We start from the raw sequence: 23,323 nt of genomic DNA on the forward strand, positions 1-23,323 counted from the left end.
CTTCAGCGCCTCAGAGTCTCAGCGCAGACGCTGCGAAGGATGTCTTCGACGACGCTATTCATGCGCTCAGTCTAACCGCCGGTCTGCGAGGAGTCCGCTGTTGGCATAGTCAACTTGGTGACCGGCACCCTGAAGAGTGTAGACCAAAACTTTCCAATGATGAATCGCGGGTCTCGATCAGAGACGATTGACTCCGTGAGTCAATGCTGTCGAAAGACGTGATCGAAAAACAGTGTCGCTGTACCCACACCGTCGATGGTCTCCGGCAGAGCCGCCAGATGGGCCATCTTGCTCAAACGGTTGCACAAAGACCACCAAACTCGTGTTGCCCGCCGAGTCCTTCGGCGGGCCAAACACAACATTCATACTCATGGACTGCCAATACCCAAAGTGTACCTGTAAACTGGCAAGCGGCGCCTCCGCATTTGGATAGGGTTTCACGCTCTAACACGTCTCACACGTGCGCACACATGTGCTCGTTTAATTGTACAGCTTTAATCACCAACAGTGGCAACTTTTCGAGCGTACGACTTCTCAAGACCGAGATGCCACTAAGTGGTGTGTCTTGGGCCTCATAGAGGATACGGTATTTCAAATCCTCGTCGTGTGGAACCACTATTCGTGGCGTATCCGTTGGGTCGGTGCTATAATACAGCAACCCGTTTCTCAATGAATTTCGGCGTAATCGTGCGCGCAACTGCGCCGATAATTTCTTGTCCGAGTTTCCAAACGCCTAGCTTCCGAGAGCATGTAGCAGCGCTACACACACTGTCACCCGCATATGTGGCGCGGATCAAATCCGCCACTGACGACGTCACCGTTGTGACATTATCAAGGTCATAGTCCGGTCTCCGTGACAACACGTCTGCCGAAGCATTCTGCATCCTGGCTTACTTCACCCAGATGTTCTATTCTGCAAAGAATTATAGCCACCTAGCCGGTGAGGAGACTGAGTCACAGTGTGAAGTGACGCATGATCTGTGTAGATCACAAACGACTTTGAGCCCAGCAGGTGCACCCTGAACTTGACAAGTGCATTTTTCATCGCAAGTAAGTCCTTGTCGTGGACTGGGTAGTTCCTCTCCGCAGCCTTAAGCTGGCGAGATTCGAGCGCGATCGTCACTCGGTGTTTGTTGCAGCAAGGCACAGCCGATGGCAAAGTCCGAAGCGTCACAGACGTCGATCGGGGTGTGGCAACGCCACTTTTGGTACATGACAGAGGCTATATTTGCCTCCTATCAAGAGCGTCCCGATGCTCGGTGTCCCAATACTATGTGTATCATTTTTAAGGAGATTAGAAAATGGCCGTGCCATTTCCGCACAACTTGCGCTATACTTGTGCAAGGAGTTGGCGAGGCCAAGCCACTTGCGCATGTCCTTTTGGTTCTTTGAAACCGACCAGTCCACAATGGCCTAGACCTGAGCGGGATCCGCTCGAAGGCCATGCTTCCCAATGAAGCACCCTAAAAAGGTAATTTCTTCCGCGCCATAAATGCACTTATCGGTATTAGCATATAGTTTATTCGTGCGCATGCACTCGAGCACCGCTCCAAATGGACGATGTGGGTTTACCTCGATTGTCCTCCCGTGCTCCACAAAACTGTGGACGAAGATCGTCGAAGTATGTCTGTGCATACGCCCGATGGGGTCTAAAATGTTGCGTCACAAGACGATTAGATATTGCTGGTGCATTTGACAGCCCTTGGGGTATCCCAGGGCATACCGCTCGGAGTGCTTACCGCTATCAGCGGAATACCACTCGCTCTCCTGAGCAACTGGTAATAACTATTGACCAAGTCGAGTGCGCTGCACTTTGCACCATATTATTCTGGAGAACAGATTTTGCGTTTGTGCCGAAATGGTGGCAGCGTAGCTTAATATAAGCGTGAACGATACGCCACTCGCCGTTCGGCTTCCGAACGCAAACGTGGGTGTTGGATAGACTTATTCTCACGTACCATTCCTGCGTCGTGCTCCGCACAGAAAAGGCGTCAATGACGTCATATTGCTCTTGGGCAGAGGCCATTGGTGTGTTACGCAGTATTTGATTCCCGGAACCAGGTTATTGTACACCCGGTCAGGAGGTAGGTTTGACGGCGGGATTTTGAAAACGATGTCTTGAAATCCCTTCGCCAAATGATAATACGGATCCGAAGGATCTTTCAAGATTGACGATCCACTTCGTGCGTTCAGCATCCTCCTGGTGTCCTCCAGGACAGCTTCATCCAGAAGCGACGGCAAAATAATCGCCCCGTTCGTATAATGACCACATCGGCTGAATTACCTGCCATTTAGGCACCGTCAAACTCTTCGAGGAACATTTCTTCCAGCTCAAGAAGAACATCCACCGCGCGAATAGCCTCAAGGGTGACGTCGCCGTCTTCCTCCTCCATTATACTGTTAAAAAGGGTGCGATATAGTCTACGGTTGACACAACATCGCCGTCTCCTCTCTCTAGAAGTTTTACGTCTCGTTTATACCAGTGATAACACGCGCTCAGCGTCGTTCCATACCCCCACTCTCTGCTCCATCGGAGCCTTGATGTTATTAACAACATCCGACGAAGAGCTGTTATTTCAGCAGTCTTCGTCCAGTGGATATCGTGCTACTCCACGCGCATCAGAAGGGCCTTGTCCAGGATGCCTCGGGCCTCGTCCGACCATGATAGTCTTGGCATGCAGCAATTTCTTCGAATCGTGAGCAGTGCTCAGTGAATTACGTGCCACTACACGCGTATCACAAGAGCCTAGCCCTTGATGCCTCGGACCTCGTCCGACCATGCCACTCTTGGCATGCAGCGAATACTCCAATTCTTGAGCAGCGCTCAGTGGGTAACGTGCCACTCCACGTTCAGCCCGCGAGCCATGCTCGGGTCTCTTGTCCAAAACACCTTGGTGTTTGACGACTCGGATATTCTGATATCTAGAACATTGACCGTCCCAGTCCGATGCCCGTGCAAATAGTGCTTTTGCTTCCTTGCGACCCACAAGCGCTCAAGTTTGTCCACGCCCCAAATAGCCAGCCCTGGCACCAACGAATGTTCGGGGTCGTCCTAGCTTCTACAAGTCGGATCAATCATCAATTTAGACACTAAATATAATTACTCGGTGCGTATTGAATTGTTGATGCCTAAGTATGCCTGCATATATAACGGCACACGAGTGTTACGGGCATCCTACAAGAAGTCCACCGAATTATACCCAAAAGGTTCTGGTTTTCATTTTAATTGAGTTATACAGTTTTTATCATTTTTTACAAAATTCCAACGTGCGTGAGCCTTGCGGGTTTATCAGAGTATTTCATTAATGACACAAATTTGATAGCGAGCTTGCTGTCACCTACTCGCACCAAATTTTTACGATAATATGCTCCAACATTGTTTGCAATAGAATACGTTTCCTGTGAGGGTTTACGTCCATATTACACTGTAGGCCCTGGACTTATACAAGGTTCATTAGTTTCTTGTGAAGTCCCGTGATGATGAATCATATCGGTATTCGGTCCGGATTAGTATATGGTGACTTGAAAAGGATACAGATAACCCCGTAAAAAGTGACCGGTCGCCCAAAGCTACAAATTTCACTGTTAAGACACTCCTAGTAAGGCCGCTACTTGCATCGGTGGAAACACCACCGGCTTGAAGAGCTAGACCGCTCAAGTTTCAAGTTGTTGGAGAGCTTAAATCAAAAACCTTTTCTACTGGATTAGGTAGGCAGAGATAATCTCTAACTGCAGCAGCACGCCGACCAGTGATCATAAGATTGTGGGTGTGGGCAATAGATTGCGGTTAATTTGTAAACAAGTGGTGTTGTTCAAGCGGCAGACATCACGGGGCAACACCTAATCCGGCTGAATGCATTTGGCTTAAATTTTATACCTGTCAGTGAAAGAGTGAATCACTGATTTATATTCAAGCGCTGAGAAACGGATAGTCATAGTGCCAGCTGACCATTTTCGGAAATTGACTATGGATTTTATGTTCTTTTTGATGTACGACTCTAACCGAGACCTTCCGCGTCCTCCTGCCTTTTTGGGGTAGCGGTATATGTCGCACTGAATGCAGAACACAACCATCAATCCACGAGGGGGGTCCTGGGGATGGATGTTCTATGAACGCGCTAAAGATCAGCCAGACATGAAAAGTGTATTTTTAATACTAAGAAGCGTCGAGGTAACGTAGGTGTTATCAATTACCCCGAATCCCTCCGCTTTCGAATAGGATAGATGAGAGATCGAGCTACCACGTCAAATCTGTCGTCAGACACTCCCGGGAGACGTCAAGTCACAGTGGACATAGAACAGCTGACTGGTGAGAATATGAATCCAAGTACCACGTGCATATGTATTGAAAGAAAACTCAGCTTTAAAAGATTGACGCTTGCGAAGAGAGATTATCCTTAATCTTCAATTGATGTTCACTAATATTGACGTACATCATCCAGCTATATTCGACGCATTATTGTTAATGAAATAAAATATCCGTAGCTAAGTTTGCCAAGTACCTAATATATCCATGCACCATGCGACATAAACACTCGATAAGGTGGTGGGGCTCTTTTACGCCTTAACACTCGATAAGGTGGTGGGGGCTCTTTTACGCCTTAAGGTGCGGTTTAAAAAAATGTTGGCGTGGAACGCTGTTTGGTAAGTTCCTTTAAGCCACATGCGATATGAAAATAAATGACTCGGTCAACATACCACAAGCCATAGCCTGACCTAGTAAAGCAAGTCATGGGCCAAAGATAGACGTATTTTTGATAGGGGGAACGAAGCTGTGCTCGAGTGTATGTATGTTAATTAGCTCTATTCTATGTAAACAAATGTAATTTAGGTGCTGCTGAGAATTCATTTTTAGAATGATTCACTGAGAAGAGCGGTCCGCAGGCATATTTTATGAAAGCCAAGGCTATAGAAGATTAACTACAGCAGCTATATCAAAGATTTACCAATGCTGTCAAATATTTGCATATGTTGTCGATATTACATGAACTTTCAGCCAGCTTAAGGTGGCAGGTTTGCCAGTAGTAATGCATATAATTATATTACTTAGGTCTTGCTATATGAATCAGGTATCACTATATTAATCAGGAAAAGCTAAAGTTTTATATATTGGCGGCGCTGTCGCAACTAAGAAAATTAAATACAGTCTCGTATGAGAACAGAAGTGCTCGTTTGCCTTGGTAAAGCTTTAGTACTTAGAAGTAGTTAATTGCGATCCGCTACACTTGTACTCGTTCTTTAAAAAAACCAAGGCCGGTGACCTCAGCTTAGCTTCCTCTAAGCAACGAGCTACGGCAGCCCCGCTGCAAGAAAGCTGTCAGTTCCACGCATAGTCATCACATATCTCTTATTAAATGTCAGACATCAATGCCGTTCTACTCTTTAGTGCTGGCGTCTCACCCACCATGACAGATGGACAAGTCGAAGTATTTCCGTGGTGTCACGACAAGCTTACAAAATCATTTCTTCGCCAGCGTTGTGGGTCGTCATGATGAGCTTGACAGTAAATTCTTGCGAGTATATTTTGCTTCAGCAAAACGACGATCGCGCTCAAAGGTGACCGTCCAACGAAGAAGATTTTGCGAAAAGCTTTTTCAAAGCCATAGAGTCGAATGCCACCCTTTCTCTCCCGCGGATTCTCGATACCAACATCTCTATGCTCCCTGTGGCGACGGCCTAACACACGCCATCGTCCGCAAGGTGCACGTTCGTAGGTGCGACCGTCGTGTAATTAATATACATACACTTTTGAGTCTATCATGAGCCATGTCCCGCCCAAATCAATCAGCCATACGCGACTTTATCTGACGGTATAACAAAATTTGCAGCGGGTGCCCATGAATCTCGTCAAGCTTCCAAGTAGGTTGCTCCTCGAAGACTAGTGGAAGCGTACTGCAACGAGCATTCTTTCGCTTCTCCGGAGAAGATTATAATTGAGAGTGCGTCAGGTCGTAAATTGCAACGTGCCAGGGTAGTCTTGCCAAAGATGGACGTCAAAGCTCCATGAGTATCCGATTGAGGATGCCAACTCACTCAATCATGTTCTGGTAACAGTCCTGGTGCACTCATCGGCTCATCAAACGCGCTACGTTAGCTAATAACCTCGCTCGCAGCGGTTCATCACCTCGCGGCTGGCTCTCGTAAGCTTTCTCGCTTGTGGCGGCACGTCGACTTTCCAAGGATATGATCAGTCAAATTCGCTTTTTGAGTTTCACCATCGTATCGCGTGACTTGAGGGTCCTCTAAAGGCTCAGAGCCACATCGCTGCTTTTGGGCACACGGTAGCTTAATTACAAGGATGAAATTCGCCTGCATATGAGCTATATACTTGGCTCGTTAGAGCGGGGTCATGGTAAGGCTTCAGTTCGGCTACGTAGAGCGCAATAGTGAATAAAATCACTATAGGATATCATAGATCGTAGACACTGCATGTGTTAATAAATAAATTGTATTTAATAAACCCTTTTCATCCACACAGTATTATGTGTATTTTGCCTGTATCTTGCATCAGCTCTTGCTGCTATACGTCCTGATTTACAGTCAAGCGCTGCGCGCCATGCGCGCGACACACAATCTCATTGAGATAAAATTACACATCAAGTCACAAAAAGTATCTGGATGATTTCACAAGTTGATTCTGATCGCCAACCCCTGTAAGCCCGTCACGTGGTAGTGCTGACCTAGGACTGTCGCACCATAACAACAATAACTCATCCTTCATAACGTCAGTGCCTAGAATATTAACTCTTGATTACGAGTCACTCTTCACGTTCATCGGCTAGTCTAAGACCACATTGAGGTGGCGTCAAGGGTTTATCACGACATCTATGAAAAATGAGGTTAGACTTCCGGGATAAATACTGCTTTTGTAGCGCATACTCAATGAGTGGAAACAATGCTTAACCGCTTACACTGATCAAGCAGTCAGGACAGATCGCTTGATGAGCAATATTTTTCATGGGAATGGCAACCCAAAGAAAAATGATGTGCTTCTTGCAGGACGTTGAGCTTAAAACTCCCAACGTGAGGAACCACTTCACGTTTAGTCTCATCCGGGCAGCGCTAAACAGCTAATCTTAGGATAAAGAATAGCAAAGAAATTGTGGAATTGAATCTTCAATTAGTGGCATCCGAAATTTGAATTCCTGATGGGTGCAGCGGCACCGGAAATATCCCTCGCTGCACAACCAAAAGTAGAGCCACAAAAGGATGGACGTGCGCGTGGAACGCCATCTTTGGTTTGGGTTTTCCAGACTCAAGGCGCGTCGGCGGTTTTCTTCGTATTTGTCGCTCTGCGACGTATGGATTAATCTACAACGCTCTCGCGAACTCTGTGGTCGCTCACACGGCATTCCCAATTCTATAGTGAACGCAGCAAATGTTGCGACTGACCCGTACGCTAAACGTATCACTTCATCAATTTGTGACGTCGCTACTGTGACTCGATACCATTCATGGTAAGGGCGACGCGAGAAAGCATTCGCCGCCACGTTAAGGATCCTGTTCTCACCTCATCTCTAAGATGTGCTTCGCAAAAAAGAATAATCATTGTGGCATTATGTGACGATAACTTTGCCAAGCGCAACGAACATAGTTCCAATGTTTCAGGATCATGCATGTGCACTCTTAAGTTGATGAAGAAACACTTCACTGCAAGTCATCCTTTTCATGAACTCGGCAGTTAATTTTGCCGCTGACGAGTTTCAAGCGTGATGAGGCATATATGTCGATCGGCATGTGCTTAAAGCGCAGTCTATGGCAACAACTGAGGCGTTACAATTGACGTGGATCGATCGTTCCGGATAATTCAGAATCATAGTACACTTATTTCAACCTTGATGAGTCATCCCGACGTTGGTCAGCGGTGGTGCCATCGCTCTATATTTGTACGAGTATCTGGCCAAGCCACTTCCTTTCGTTTCATAGGTGCAAATCTACAGTGGTCTTACATTTGCGGGACATCCCCGCAGGTGTTACACACGAATCACTTAGACGAGCGCGTATGTTTCTTAATCAAATACTTCAGACTGAGAAGCCAACGACATTCTCGTTCAACGGCTTTCTGAAGCACGAGCTACCACGTCAGCGAGTTGGTTCTCAACTCCGATTCCGCTACTATGAACTGATCTATTTCGCTTAAACAATAGATAACAAACAGCGAAGTGAAGTGATCGGCCATTAATTCGCAAACTAATTGCACTGAATATTGTACGGCGACTGACTCACCAAAGCCAATCAATGAGTGTCATGTCGTAGCCATCCATTACTTTCATACTTGGTATCGTCAACTGAAAAGGTATCAACTTTAGTGTCGTCGTCTTGATCGCGGTTATATTAGTGGGAGGAAGATCAGTTAGCGCTTACTACTCAATTTCCTCTTTGTGCTTTTCCGCTTCTTTTCCATTTGATTTCTCTCATCTGAAGTTTTAAGCTTAAAAGCTGAGAGATCACCAGCAAACAGTACGCTATGGGCCCAGCCAGCTTGAGGGGCAAAACGAGCCCGAAACAAGTCACCCACTAAGCGGTAGACACTCGGTGTGATACTTTTCCGATCATTTAAAGTCGGATCTAGTTCACGACATGCAATTTGCCACACGTGTGTATCAACAGGAATTGCCTCCAGCTTCTCCAAGGAAAAGAGCGCAACGCAGTCGGCGACTTTACGTCCAACGCCAGTGAACACCATCAGTTTTTCTTGATATGCCTGGTATAAAGTGGAATTCTCTTCGTCAGACATACTGGTTTGAATACTTGATTTAAAACTCACACCAGTCTTGTCATCTCGAATGCTATTAAGATACGAAGCCCCTCCAAGTTTCTGAAGCTGTTTCGCAGTTTTAACAATGAAAGCCGCACGATAACCAAAACCCAAAGCTCGCAATGTTTCCTCGTCACATTTTCTCGCAAGAGTTTCAACCGATGGGAAAGCATAAAACAACTTGTTCTTGTCATTTTCCACACTGTTCTCTGTGTTATAAATCAAATCTCCGTACGTTGCTTTAAGCTTGTCCACCATTCCTTGAATTCGTGCGATATTGTTGTTCGAAGAGCAAATGAAGGAGAATAAACACTCGACAGGGTCCTGTCGCACAATCCTCAAGCCTCGTAATCTCTTTATGATGTCAGACATTTGGTCTTTTGTTTCGGTCCAGCGCTCGTAGAGTAAATCAGCTGACATCTACATCCCATTACAGCCACAAAATTAGAATCTTTGTCAAGTTACGATCTAAAGTATCTACAAACATCCAGCCGAAAGTAATAGGATAGTTCATCATATCCTTCTTGGTACGATACTTCACAAAAGCAAGACATTAGAACTTGTTTTAATCTTACGAGTATTATACCCACATTTTAATGGATAAAGACATCGAAACTGAACCATTCCCTGATATTCCCGTAGTGCAAACACTCGACGCCCAATGACTCCCTTCCACGACTTCATCTCTTGTGTATGCCTTCGCCAAGAGAAAACTTGACCTGATTCTAGTGTAAGTGCACACGAAAGCTCTTGAGTGCTACATAGTGAAGCCCAGTCATTGCATTCGGATCTCTCCATCTTTACATGCGACTTCGACAAGGAAGTTGGTACTACTGACGTTGAGATGACATTCGATTTCGCAGTGTGTGAAGTGAAGGTGGTTCTCTCAGATTTGATGCAATGCGACGCGAGACGAGCGGAACGACGCATTTGATTTAACTATCCAACTGATTTTGATGGATCAAGATTTAGTTCTATCAAATAAATAAAATTCTACGAAGATAATACCGTTGTAAAGCTATTATTGTCGAATCGGCCATACTTGACCCCCCAGTAGGTAAAGCCCAGAGCTGAAGCAAGTACAGCAGTCAGTGAGAAAAAGACTAAAGCTTCAAATTGATGTGGATCATGAAAAATGATGCCTGAGAACTGAATGAGAATATAAAAAAATTGACTCAATGCTGTCTGCATTGCGTTGATCGCTCCTCGCTGGTCTGGTGCAATCCACTCTTGCATAATTTGAGTCTCTGCCAAATCGGTGCACCAAAGCCAAGCACGTGAAATTACCACGCAAATGAGCATCACATAGTCAGACGTAATAGATTCCTTCGCGAGAATAAAAATCAGTGGAATTGGAGTTAAGCACAACCAAAAGAGCCATACACTCAGAATAGCAATGTGTTGTACTCGTTTGAAATGAGTTTGTAAATAGGAAAAGATTATCGTGCCCACAAGTCCAGTGATGGCCCCAGCACCACGACTTATACCTAAGAGTGAATTAGACACGCCACGCCACTTAAGGTAGGCAGTATTCAATGCACCACCACTTAAGATTGTCATGTATAGAGCACAATACGAAAAACTGATGAGAAAGACAGGGTGCTTCACAAAGTTGGACCACAAGCTTAAGTATCGAGTTCTCGTCGAATCGGTTTGCTCCTTACTCATATTTTCATTAATAGATGCACGAACAGCGAGTGCTGGTACGAGATGGTAGATATCGTGTGTCATACAATACTCTAACGGAGTGGAGATTATATTCCAAAGTCCCACGACTGCAGCTCCAACCATCGCACGAGTAGTTGGATCGCCACCTGCGAAATCCACAATTAATCCAAACGCCATCGGTCCAAGAATGCTACAGCTTAAATCAATACGACGCATGAACGTATTTAAATTTGCAAGAGCAGTTGAATTGTTGGGTCCCGCAATCACAACGACCCAATCACGTTCAATACATAAAGTTTGTACGTCGTTTAGCACTTGACCCAAACTTCCACATATTAAAGTACCTAAAAACATCATTGCTAAAGTCCACGTCCACTCCGGCCTGTGCACGCCATCTGCATTTGTGAAATACAAGATTAAACCTAAAATGATGGCATTAAACACAACCATCACGTTTTCGAGAACGATAGCATACTTCACAATGGTCCAACGGTTCCATTTATCCAAATAGTGTCCTACCATTGGAATTGTAAGGATACAAACAACGTTCGTGGCTAATGAAAAGACTGCGCTGGGTAGAAGTGTGTCAACAAAGATATCCATAAGCACGATAGGCACCGCGAATGCCCACATTCGATCTCCCCAAGACGAAAGTAGATGACTAGCATATAAATACGTCACCACTTGACGTTTTCTTGTATTATCTTTAAAAAGATACTTATGTTCGTTATGACTTTGATCACGTGCGTTCAACCACGCAGAAATTAGACAAGTGGCAACAGGCACAAGTGTAGCAGAGCTGAGAATGAGTGACACCATATTAGCAGGTACGGACATGATGCAAACACTTTGACAGCCTTTGATGCATAATGCGCTATCCAGTGCAAACAAGGCACTGATGAAGCCTAATACGAGACAGATCGGCACGGCAACTAATTTCATTCGTGAAAGAACGTGGTAATTGTTATTGTCGAGACTAGAAGTACCAAATTGATTATTATTAGAAAAAAAGTAAACATGTCAGGCTAATATTGATATTTACGGAGGTACACAAGCAAATTTGTAATATGTCGAATATAATGAGTGTTCTACCAAGCTTCAAGTATCTCTTTAGTAGTGTGCATTATTCTTCTCTAACGTAAGGAGCCATTGCACTTAATCCACCGTCAACTGTATAAAAAAATACCCACATCAGTCAGCTATAGGGTCTTGCGATTTCAGGAAATAGCTAACGTACCGAAGATTGTTTGTCCCGATACGGCCGCAGCAAGGTCACTCGATAGAAACGCAGCAACAGATCCAACATCGCTATTTGAGCTGTTGCGACGCAAAGGTGCATGAGTCTCGGCATATGTTCTCATTTTCTACAACGGTAGATTATAGATAATGTATAGTGCTGCGATAGTTATTCAAAAATCTAGTAAACTCACAGAGATACCGGGAATGCCACGTGCCGACACAGTATTTATTGGTCCAGGGCTAAGACAGTTGACGCGGATTCCATCCGGTCCAAGCTCGTATGCCAACTGTCGTGCAGTTGCCTCCAATGCAGCCTTTGCTGGCCCCATTACGTTGTAATTCGGCACCACCTGCTCCAAAGCCAACAATAATTAGCTCTTATAATTACTATCTCCTAATACTCTGTCACCTTTGTCGAGCCCGCATATGTCAGCGCCAACACACTGCAATTCCGTTTCTCTTCTCGCCCAAAGATCATAAGTGGTTTCGCCGCTCTGGTAAGGGCCACCAGACTATAAGAGCTGACATCAAGAGCCTGTGTCCATGTAGCCCTTGAGGTACCCAACAATCCCTTGTTAAAGGCTTCGCGAGGAGCGAATGCTACGGAATGAATCAAAATGTCCAATACACCATTAAATATCTTTCCACAGCGTTGCATAAGCTGATCAATGCTCTCGTCATTCTCAACGTCGCATGATTCGAAATTTAAGGATGCACAAGAAGAATCTGGAATCTGAAAGCCGCAGCTCTTTGCTTGACTTTCGCTTAACGGTATCTTGGATGATACGACAACGCTTGCACCATTGCTAAGAAGCGATTGTGCGACGCTTACAGCGAGTGAGTGCTTGTTCATAAGTCCAACGACTAAAGCGCGCTTGCCTTGGAGTAGCATGGTGCTCTATGCGCTAATAGCTTGGAGAGGTATAACATTATTCCTTTAAATTATTGCAAGAATATATATCCAATATTATGTGCATTTTAAAATAGGTCAACTGGTATACAAGTATACCGTTCGTACATATAAAGAGTAACCCTTCCATATCTCGATCAATTTCTTGAAGCTACGCAATATGAGCACATGCTCCGCCACGACACACACAGGAGCGCGTTGTACGTCCGCAGCTACAACTTCAAATGGCCACTGCTCGCACCACGCTCGATTAGCTCGCGTTATGGCACTAGCGCCCAAGTCAAAATCTCCCGCACTCGTAGCGTCGTCTTCAAGCGTCTTGTCGGATATGCCGTCCGTCTCTCCATCGTCTTCATCGTCGTCGTCATTTGACATATCGCCAGTCCACTCTAATGTGTCCAGCTTAAATAATCTTCACTTACTACCCGACGAAACTGTCCAACACTCTGTCCCTTGTTCCTTTGTGTTCCCCGAAACACTGACACTTCCAGTTCTCCCTGGAACACTTTACATCACGACATTTCGGCTTCGTTTCGAGCCTCAAAGTGCGTCTTTACGTGGCAATGGTAACTTCCATCGACTCCTCGATACTGCTCTTCAAGGTATGCCACGCGCAGCTGTTGCCAAACTTTCATACCCCCAAGCAACCGTTTCGACCATGAATGCGTACACTGGTGCGACCCCCACCCGTCTTGTCATCAAGTTTAAAGATTTACGCGCTTGGACACTTGGTGGTGATGTGACACGATTGTTACCAGCAATCAATCGGTACGCGTTTGTAGAGTCACCATTGCGGTTATTTGCGTTTATGTCAACATTTCCAAAAGATAGTCTACATGGTCATGCACTCTATAATTTAGACGACGATTTTGCTCGAATGGGCATCACTTTGAGAAATGGGTCAAGTGCCTACCGAGTGACCAACTTAAACGCATCCTTTGTAATGTGTCCGACGTATCCTCAAGAATTGGTCGTACCAACAGCAGCCACTGACACAGAAGTCGGCGCTGTAGCATCCTTTCGATCTAAAGGACGACTTCCAATCTGTAGCTACGTACATGCACAGAATGGTGCTGCATTATGGCGATGTGCTCAGCCAAAACGTGGCATTTTGCACGCACAGAACCAGTCGGACGAACAGTATTTGCTTCACATTGCACGTGCGTCTAGTCCGACTGGAAATCCAAACACGCGTCGGATTTGGATCGCAGATTGTCGACCAGAGCTTAATGCAAGAGTAAATAACTTGACAGGAGGTGGCACAGAGCGAGGGAACCTCGCACATGCCCGCGTAACGTTTTTGAACATTGGAAATATCCATGCGATGCGGGAGAGTATGGAGGCTGTTCGTACATTAGGCGGTTTTGAGGCCTCAAGTACCATAACAGAGCCGACAGATCTTGCTTGGGGGACTCGCGTCGAAGATACAAAGTGGTTGCTACATGTACGACGGGTCTTAAGTGGCGCGTTGCAAGTCGCACGTGCATTGGACAGTCAAGCCACAACTGTCGTCGTACATTGTAGCGACGGCTGGGACCGAACAGCTCAGCTCTGTGCGCTGGCTCAGCTCCTCGTGGATGCGCATTATCGATCGCGAAGAGGATTTCTCGAGGTGATTGAGAAAGAGTGGGTACGTGCAGGCCATAAGTTTCAGGAACGGGTCGCTCCCGGGAAATCCGAAGATGACGATGATCAACAAGCACCTATTTTCTTGCAGTTCTTAGACTGTGTCTGGCAGCTTTTACGTCTATATCCCACGTACTTTGAGTTTAATGAGCGGATGCTTGAAGCAATGGCTGACGCGCTTTTCTCGGGCAGATACGGCACGTTTTTGGGTGATTGTGAGCGAGAACGGATGGCATGGAGAGTACGCGAGCGAACGCCTTCGTTATATACGTATTTACTTCAAAGTGACCGATTCGTAAATCCATTTTACCGTGGCAGTAGTACGGACGCACTGCTGCCAGATCCACCCACCCTACTTCGTCAAGTCGCGCTATGGACGTCGTACTATTTCCGCGGCGCTCCATTCCCATCTACACCTCCAGGTAATCCGACGCCACCAACGTACGCTACAAACGATCTCGGAGATGACAATGTGCCGTCGAGTCATGCACAAGAAGATCTAGAGAACGCCATGACTGCTGCGCTACGTCGAATTCGCGAACTAGAAGATGCTCTTCGCGTTGCAACGTCCGAGCCGTCCCCTCTACGACCAGCACCGATGTCCTACCCACCATTGTATGCACCCACTGCTGAACCCGATCAAACTGCGTACCGGCACAATTCAAATGGGTCGTCCTACTCAAATTGTAGCAAAGAAAGCGTGCACGCTGATCAACCCACCACTCTCCCTCCATCAGCACCTGTCCAGCCTCTCTCCACATGGACGTGTAGCCTCTGTACCAAGACAAATATGGCAGACGTCCTGCAATGCGTTGTATGTGGTCGCACGCCACGCTAGAGAACGCTAAGTAGCCACGTAGCAACAAGCACCACCATCCTCACCGTGAATCGCAAAACTTAAGCTTCCTACAAACGTTCGTTCTCGTGCTCATTCTTGCGCATACGCTTGACACAGTCTTGGAGCACGTAATGCACTTTATCTGGAAAGTGGTCGTCTAGCATTGTCCGACCAATCCGGATCTTGCTAAACTGTCCTTCTGCAGCCCACGCAAAGCGATAGTTCGTACGGGCCGTGCAGCACATGCCGCCTCCTCCTGGACGACAGCAGACCCAGCAACCAGCTGCGCTTTTTGCGCGTACCACACGCTTTAAATGAACTACACGACCTGGGAGTGTCAACTCGTGAATCGGTTCAGATTCTTGAATTCTTTGCAACATCGTTCGATAGTTTGACAAGTGCGCGATAAAAGGCGACGGCTTTCTACTGTCACCGTTGTCGTCAAAAGCCGAATGTTCGTCCGAACTTTGATGCAACAACTCATCAGGTGTACGCCACGCAATCACTTGGCGCAATATTACCGCCTTGTTTACTTTGCTCCGTCCAATAAGATCTAAGACTTGGTCTCGCAATGCCTCAGCCGATGTCAAAGATGAGCGGGCAATAATGTCGTCGCCTACAACGACGGAATACGTAAACTCCGCGCATCGGGACGCTAAAGATGGCGACATGGTGCACCCGGGAGGACTGTACGCAAAACATCGAAGTCGCGGGTACTTGGGTCGCAGCATGACGGATAATAGACACGCAGTTCCAGCTCCAAGTGAGTGACCAGTGAGAACGAGGCCATAGTCACGGTACGCACCACGTTCACATACATTTACGCTGTGCGTCGCAATAGCCGCCATCGACTTGTCATCAAAAAGCATTTCCAAGATACCAAGACGATTGAGCTCGATATAAATGGACTCGGCACACGTGAGAAACCCTTGATGCGCGAACTCACCCGCTCCGTCGCAGCTCCACCGATTAGCCACGTCGTCCATTGACATGCCGTACGCAATAGCGTCAGTCAAACAATCTTCAAGCGACAATGTGCCACGAATTGCAAGCACAACCTCCTGACGGTCATGATCCAACATGACGGCAAACGCTGGCTGATACACAGAGTTACGAAAGCTCGCGTACACAATATCGTCGCTTCGAATCTTTGTTTCCAGCTGCATGGCTGTCTGGCCCAAGTGAAACCAATTATCACCATGTACATACGTCCGATTACGCCGTAAGCACGAAAAGGCGAGACTGATCGTACCACTCCATGGATGTGACCAAACGTAAAGCATCCACCCGTAGATTCCAATGGCATATTTCGAAAAGTGAGCCAATTCCTCAAGTTTTTCCGTCAATTCCACGTCGTTTAGATCCGGATCAGACGGATGATAATAAAATGCGCGTTTTGAGTGCTCAAACCGCGCGTCTTTGTCGTCTAGTGATGAAATTGGAATTGAAATTTCATGGCATTCGTTTGCATTTTCTGGAAAAGTCAGCGATGGACTTTCAGAATCAATGACCTCTGTAATTGATGAGTTATCAATTCCAAGACTCCGCTTGCTGCCAGTACTGGCACGGATCTTCGCACGGAGGTTTGCAAGCGTTGCTTCTTCTTCTTCGTCTCCTTCTCGATGAGGTGACGTAGCAATCACTTCATGACGTTCTTCATGCGCTTGTACAGCGGCCAGTAGTATAAATCCAGCAACAATATCCGAGATTACAAGGTCAGGACTGCCATAAAAGAGTCGAGAAAAGACTTTAGCAACAACTGACATGCTGTCGTGACGCGTGCCGGCACCACCAAACAAATTGCACGTGAAGCAACGGATACACATGCAGCATCGAGTACAACGTTGTTTCCACAATCGTTGGCTATGTGGTACATACACGTCCGAGTTTGGGACCTCTCGATCAATTTCTACAGAAAAAAGCAATCTCTTGTCAGTTTTGATATTCTTTTTCGGCCTATACGGCCGCAACGTACCGTCTAATAAAGATTGACGTTCAGATATAAAAGTGTTACCATAAGGATTGTTGGGAATACCACCAGGAGGTTTCTCAAAGGAGATCGCTTCTTGAAGTTGTGCATTACTAAAGATGCAAATGCCAAGAGCAAACGTAAAACTCACTTCGGCGACTAAAAACGCACCAATTGCCTAATCAATGAACTTGTTATCACGAGGAATGACAATCCGTCAAGCAAAAAAAAATCATACCAATACAAATCGAGCATCACGGTGACAAATGTCACGGTAGTACCAGCAGTAGATACCAAGAATACCGTAGCTGAGAAGAACAAGTGACCACAGTACGTGAACCCGCAACATCTTGGGCATAAGTACGCGACGTTCGTGATCTACGATGGTTCCTTTCGCAGAGACTTGCATGATCATAAGGTAGATGCAGCCACGAAAAAAGAAAAGCGGCATCGCGCCAAGCATGTACCAAAATGGCAGTCCATTAGCGTCGAACGAAGTGCTTGAACAGCTTCGCCATAGACTTGCATAGAGAATACAGACCGTTGATAGTGGTAGCTGATAGAGAAATAGAAAGAGAGCAGGGCAATACAAATCATCGCTGCCGACCACACGACTGCGACGCCCGAACACTTCGAGCGCTGGCATTATACCCCACGCGCCTGTTTGGACTATACGCACCGATATAAGACATTTTAAGACTTTTATAACCAATCAGATTTGTTTAAAAGTGCTGCTCTATTTTGAACGTACTTGTACGTAATTTATAGAACTCAGCGGCTAGAACATTTTTTAAGAAAATTTGTATTGCCAACATTCTTGCAACTATTGTGTGGAATGATCAATAATTTAGCAAGAACGTACCATCTAGGTCAAGTAATATTTGCATGTGCGCGGATTTTGAAGAAAATTCGCTTTAGGCAAATCGGGTGAGTATGGTATTCAAAGTCTTCTCCTCAAAATAGATGACGTAAATTTAGCTCACTGAATTGACTCACTTCGTATTTTGCCTGAATGAGGTAACCGCATGCACCATGCGCAATTGTATATTATAAATTTATCACAATGGTATCAAGTGCGTAAAGTAAAAGCTCACGACATTCGGGTACTTACTTTATTACGCTGATGGTGTTTGTGGGGAGTCGTAGCCCAGATAAACGCAATCTTTTGGGGGCTCAGATCCGGCACCACTACCGGGCACTGAGATCTACAGTGTACAAATAGTATTTCTCTAGATGTTGCAATTTCCAATTACCGAGTGTCCTGCCACCTGCTGACGATTTGTCATCACTCGTTCCTCAACAACATCAACGACTGAAATACTATCCAGAAGACTCAACCAAACAAAATTTCTCCGCAATCCAGCAGACTTCTGTCGATATTATCAATTGTCTCAAATTGCAAAACACTTAACCGGTGATGGGCGTCATGCACGCTAAAAGAATTGAAAGCGGTAAGGCATTGATGCCCCACCAATGCGTATGTCTCTATTTCGGGTCAACAGCGTGTCCAGTGCTAGCTGTTAAATAAAGGTGCGACGGAATTCCAAATATGAGCACGGCGCTAAGCATCGGTAACTGATGTAAGTGCACGACTATCGCGAGAGATAAAAAAAATCTTCGAACAACACAAAATTTGCGCTTGTGAGGAGAATTAGAATGCAGGCGCGCAATCTGGGATGTGAATTGCGTGACTCTGACGCTGAACAAGATTTTAGCTTCTTTTTACGAGCTTGTTGGGCGCTGTAAATTTTGTTTGATGCAAACGCAAAGTGCCATTCCAGAAATTTGATGTGTGATCGATACAGTTGTGCCCTCGCTGACGCAGAACAAATAATTTATAAGTTTCGTCACGCAACAACTAATAACACATGAGATCATATGTTGCCGTCTCTAGGCAATTGCACTGAGATCGATGATACCGTCTTGCACTAAGAAAAGCGGTACAAGCTCTGAGATGACTACAGATCGACTATAAATTCGATACAAAGTCATCAATCTATTGGCCAAGAATCGGTCTCGGTTGGATACTAGTAGGTCAATGGCTCATGATTTTGCCTTCTGACAGATTATATATCTTTTGCTTATCCTTGTCACGTGCGGAAATCGCTTCGTTGAGCTCTCCAATTAGCGTCGACATGGTGTCGTATCGTCTTGACGATGACTCACCTGAGTTTGAGGCACTTTACGCGTTCAGATGCGAATTCCATAATCACGAACGATTGGTCAGCAAAAGACTGCACATTTTTGTCGCTATTGCAAAGAGGCGACTTCACCGCAAGATAACCAGCTAAAGAGATCATCCAATCAATGTTCTTCCACTCATATTCGGTTGAGGTTTTTACGAATAAGCTGAGTCAAGTTGAAGGCCGGCCACTCATGGTTGTCGTGTGGACGGACTACTAAGTGGTATCGGATGCGACAGGTGCAGACACGCTACACGCGCCAATTCATATACAGATGACCTGAGTTCTTACTAGTAAACCAAATCTGTATTCATTAGTGACGTGCATCGCAGGCACTTATTACAACTTAAATTGAAACACAAGCCTACTGATTGGCCGACGAGAACTATAATCAATACCATGTAACGAGAGTTGGTCGAATGGATATGAAATGGTTCGTTGTGTGCCTCGCACGCATTCGTTTCCCAATTCATCCGGGAAGGGCCCGAGAGCCTCAAGCAAATTCATACATTTTTGCTCGCTTTTTATTTAAAAGTTGCATATACGTAAACTCAAGTCAAATCAAACGAATACAATATTATCGGTTTTACCAGTTTAACGAGTAATTAAATGTTTACTATGACGTGAGGCTATCATACTTGTGTCTCACGGACCTCTCCGCCACTATACAACATGTATTCTGATAGTCGCTCTCCCGCCAAGATGTGAACCACATTAGGGCTTAAATATATTTTGTCTGTATGATATATTGCGAAAACGTGAACGCTGGACGAGCAGCCACTGCGCTTGGAACTTATCTCAATTGCTTGGCTTGATGATCAAAGGGTGGAACACTCTTGGATGGAACGTCTGTGTAGCCGGCAAGTACGCTGACACTGTAAATAGTACACGAATTAGTTAAAGAGTTGCCCTCAGCCCAAAATACGTGGGAACTTGAAGTTATTTTTCGGCTAGATTGTTTTGGTACTATGACTGCTTATGATTTAGCGCACCCTTGGCCTTTAGGCTTCTTGAAAGAGACTAAATCTGAATTAGAAATAGGTTATGAGTCCCTAGTGTCTGTCGTACTTTTAGAGGCTAAATATTAAGGCGGTATAACGGGGCAAGCACTGATCTCACGTACTTAGTCCTACGAAATTAGAATAACTGTACAAATTTTACACTATACTTGGTGTTATTGCGGATAACGAGTTATGTGGGGTGGCCAAAAAGAAAACAAGTTTATTTCGAAAAATTGTAAAAAGTATATTTAGTATAAATTAATTGACAATTTACCTATATATAAAGGCTTGGAATATTCACGCGCCTGTAGCTCTGTCATCTCAAAAGTCTCTCTGTCCCGCTCCTGGCTGAAGTGCACGAACCAACCTGTGTGCGTTTGTTACCGTGGACGCAACAAATCAAAGCTATCTCTTTACAAGAGACGCGGCACCCGATTCATATAGAGCATTCTCACAAATTGATGCACCACTGCATACGGAATCACGTGGCTCCCCATTCTGGGGACGAATCGGGCGTCTTGGCCAAATCCTTTCATTGTTCAGTATGTGAGTGATCGATGTTTAATGCGATCTATTTTCTTTGCTGCTCGATTTGATGGTAACATCTAATTGGCTTAGGCGGATAAGCGACGTGTCTTATCCGCCAAATGCGCAAACTGAGTGCAATACTCTTGCTAGCGTGCACTACCCAAGGCACGGTCATAATCGAGAGTACAGATTTACCCGACCGCTACTACTTTAGGTACAATCAATCTTTTGTGGATTGGTGACGAGAGGGGTCACAAGTGCTCATGAAGCGATTTTTTAATGCTCGTGTTTGTCTTTAAGCAAGCAGAAATTACGTTGGAAATGCCCGCCTGGCACGTAGAGCAGCTTTCTGATAAATGAGTTCCAAAAGCACGACGTTTATCATCCTGCAAAATTGTTGATACTATCGCGCTATGGAAATCTTTACGTCATGGGGACACGCTATAACGAGTGTTTTCAATACAAATGAGTTCGTAAAGAGCGACCACCGTAAGATGAATGTAGGCATAGGCCTAATCTTGTGCGGCTGACTCTTGCGAACTCTCTCGATTGTTACGGCACGTCGACTTCTTCAAAATTCATGGCGTGTGCTTAAGAATGAGATGAGCCGGATCTGAAGCTTGCTCTCTTGGCTTCGTCTTCGAATGTTTGCGTAAATTCTTTCTTAAGAAACAGCTTGGTTGTATACCCACCTGTCATATTATCGCTGACAGCAGAGTGATGAGCAATCTTACTTAGACAGTCCACAACACCAATCACAATGGACGCATCTTGTGAAAAGAATGGACCACCAGCAGTCAGCCGAAATCGGCAGGCGAACCAAAGGTGTAGAGTTTAGGCGAGGGCTCAACGTGTTGACGTGCGCACACATTTGCCAAGCGACATGTTACCAATACATAGCGCTCACCGAACTGTATATATATCCTCTTCATGGATGTCCGCCAAGATGGCCGCGAAGACTGATTATTATGCGTGTCACTGCTGCGGTGCATCAATCACAAGGATAAGGCATAGCGATGCAGCATTAAATTGCGCACTTCTATAGAGCAACTTTTGACCTCCTGGATTTTTGCTACCGCAACGCGTCCGATGCTGCGTCTAGCACGTATGCTGTACGTATCTTATTACCAAATGGTGACTTCATCATCGTGACATGCGACAGATCATGTTCAGCGGCGTGAGAGCGCATCCATCTCTTTATTAAGACGATTCGACTTATACGTTTCCTCAAATGTATATCTTGCAAATGCGATTTACCATCGTGCCATTCCGAGCGATGTGTCGCCATGCGCAATGACGCGTGAAAGATATATATCACAAATGGCTTAGAGCCATGCAGATGATGCGTGAATTGGAGAGGAAATACTCCATTACAATAAGTAGGTACTTGGCAGGAGAGTTATATTAAGCACCTTCCAACCGGCAAACTTAAATGCGACCACGCGTACATGTCCATCGACATTGTAGTAATGCACATTCTTTTGCCAGACTGAATCATCGCACATCTTTTTAAAACGGACGATCTAAACTATGCAAGAATTGCGGACGCACGACGCTTTCTTTTACATTCTTGATTGTCATCTCATCACCGCCCCTCAACACATTTTTAAGGACGATTGGCGAAGGGTCGTGCCGTGTTGGTATAGTTTGTATCGCACATTTGCAAGTAAAAAGTCTTTCTGTCACGATGTCAGCGCAGATTGGGCAAATCTGCCCTTACATTGATTTGACTAATGCTTTGCATGGAAGAAAGCGTAAATGACGCATTGCTGTTCTCTCAATAAGAATCTTTATTGTTGACGCGATATTTGGTTTCAAGAACGAAGTCGATTTCATGACACACTCCCCTATCCGAGTTTGATACGCTGGTGAGTCTCTCATCAATTCGTCGTGAGTTTCCTTCAACAAGAAACAAATTTGATCCACAGGTCCTGGTGGATAGCTGCTCCACTACTGAGAATATACTTTACTGTTGCTTTCACATAAAACAACTTACATTTTTGAAGTGTGCCTCGCAGCTCCTTTTCGAAGTTCCGTAATCTTCATGGAAACAATATTAATGAGAATTTGCAATCACACCTAGTGTAATGCAAATTTCGTACAATTGTACCGTACTGTAATATATACAATTTTACCGGATATGTAAGGGCTAAGTACACATTTACACAACAGCGCCTAAAATTTTACTATCTTAATGATTTTTAAATGATCTTTTTTCTCGACAGTAATACATTATTTTTATTTATTACCTTTGCATTATGTCGCGACGGATCTATTCATTTGCTATCAAGTTAAGCGTGTACAATCTGTAAAGCCGTAGTGGTCGATTTAGCAGGAGGCATCTGTACTACAGCGTGTAATCATTGATCAATGTCATCTATCCTATTTTACAGTCTCGACTTTTTTATTTGTCAAATGTACAACACTTGTCAGCCATTAGATCTGCTGCTGACGTAGCAGCCATTAAATTTAATATTACCTTATTCAGTTATCCGCCGTTTAATTGATGTGGCCTTTTGTATCTGCCATGAATTTTGGTGTAATCAATAGTGATGGGGACGTAAACCGAGTTGACGTTATTTGGCATTCTTCCCGTTCCCGTC

At 45.2% G+C, this 23,323-nt stretch overlaps 4 protein-coding genes across 4 annotated transcripts; 1 reads left to right on the plus strand and 3 right to left on the minus strand.

Moving 5' to 3' along the window:
- Positions 1-8,353: 8,353 nt before the first annotated feature.
- Positions 8,354-11,368, minus strand: PHALS_03145 (ferroportin family; the record flags this gene model as incomplete). The annotated part of the gene is made up of 6 exons (XM_024721832.1): positions 8,354-8,704; positions 8,768-9,178; positions 9,244-9,293; positions 9,349-9,515; positions 9,597-9,697; positions 9,767-11,368. The coding sequence occupies 6 exons, from the start codon at positions 11,366-11,368 to the stop codon at positions 8,354-8,356; spliced, it is 2,682 nt and encodes an 893-aa protein (XP_024572969.1).
- Positions 11,369-11,549: 181 nt separating this feature from the next.
- On the minus strand, positions 11,550-12,557 carry PHALS_03146 (short-chain dehydrogenase reductase sdr; the record flags this gene model as incomplete). The annotated part of the gene is made up of 4 exons (XM_024721833.1): positions 11,550-11,596; positions 11,664-11,790; positions 11,857-12,015; positions 12,075-12,557. 4 exons carry the CDS (start codon positions 12,555-12,557, stop codon positions 11,550-11,552), a joined length of 816 nt encoding a protein of 271 aa, XP_024572970.1.
- Positions 12,558-12,837: 280 nt separating this feature from the next.
- On the plus strand, positions 12,838-15,039 carry PHALS_03147 (myotubularin-related protein 2-like; the record flags this gene model as incomplete). Its single annotated transcript, XM_024721834.1, has 1 exon — positions 12,838-15,039. One exon carries the CDS (start codon positions 12,838-12,840, stop codon positions 15,037-15,039), a length of 2,202 nt encoding a protein of 733 aa, XP_024572971.1.
- A 68-nt stretch (positions 15,040-15,107) lies between these two features.
- Positions 15,108-17,654, minus strand: PHALS_03148 (hypothetical protein; the record flags this gene model as incomplete). The annotated part of the gene is made up of 3 exons (XM_024721835.1): positions 15,108-16,948; positions 17,054-17,186; positions 17,247-17,654. 3 exons carry the CDS (start codon positions 17,652-17,654, stop codon positions 15,108-15,110), a joined length of 2,382 nt encoding a protein of 793 aa, XP_024572972.1.
- Between the last annotated feature and the right edge of the window lie 5,669 nt (positions 17,655-23,323).

Source organism: Plasmopara halstedii (assembly GCF_900000015.1).
Source record: "Plasmopara halstedii genome assembly, contig: Scaffold_208, whole genome shotgun sequence".
NCBI classification, from domain to species: domain Eukaryota; phylum Oomycota; class Peronosporomycetes; order Peronosporales; family Peronosporaceae; genus Plasmopara; species Plasmopara halstedii.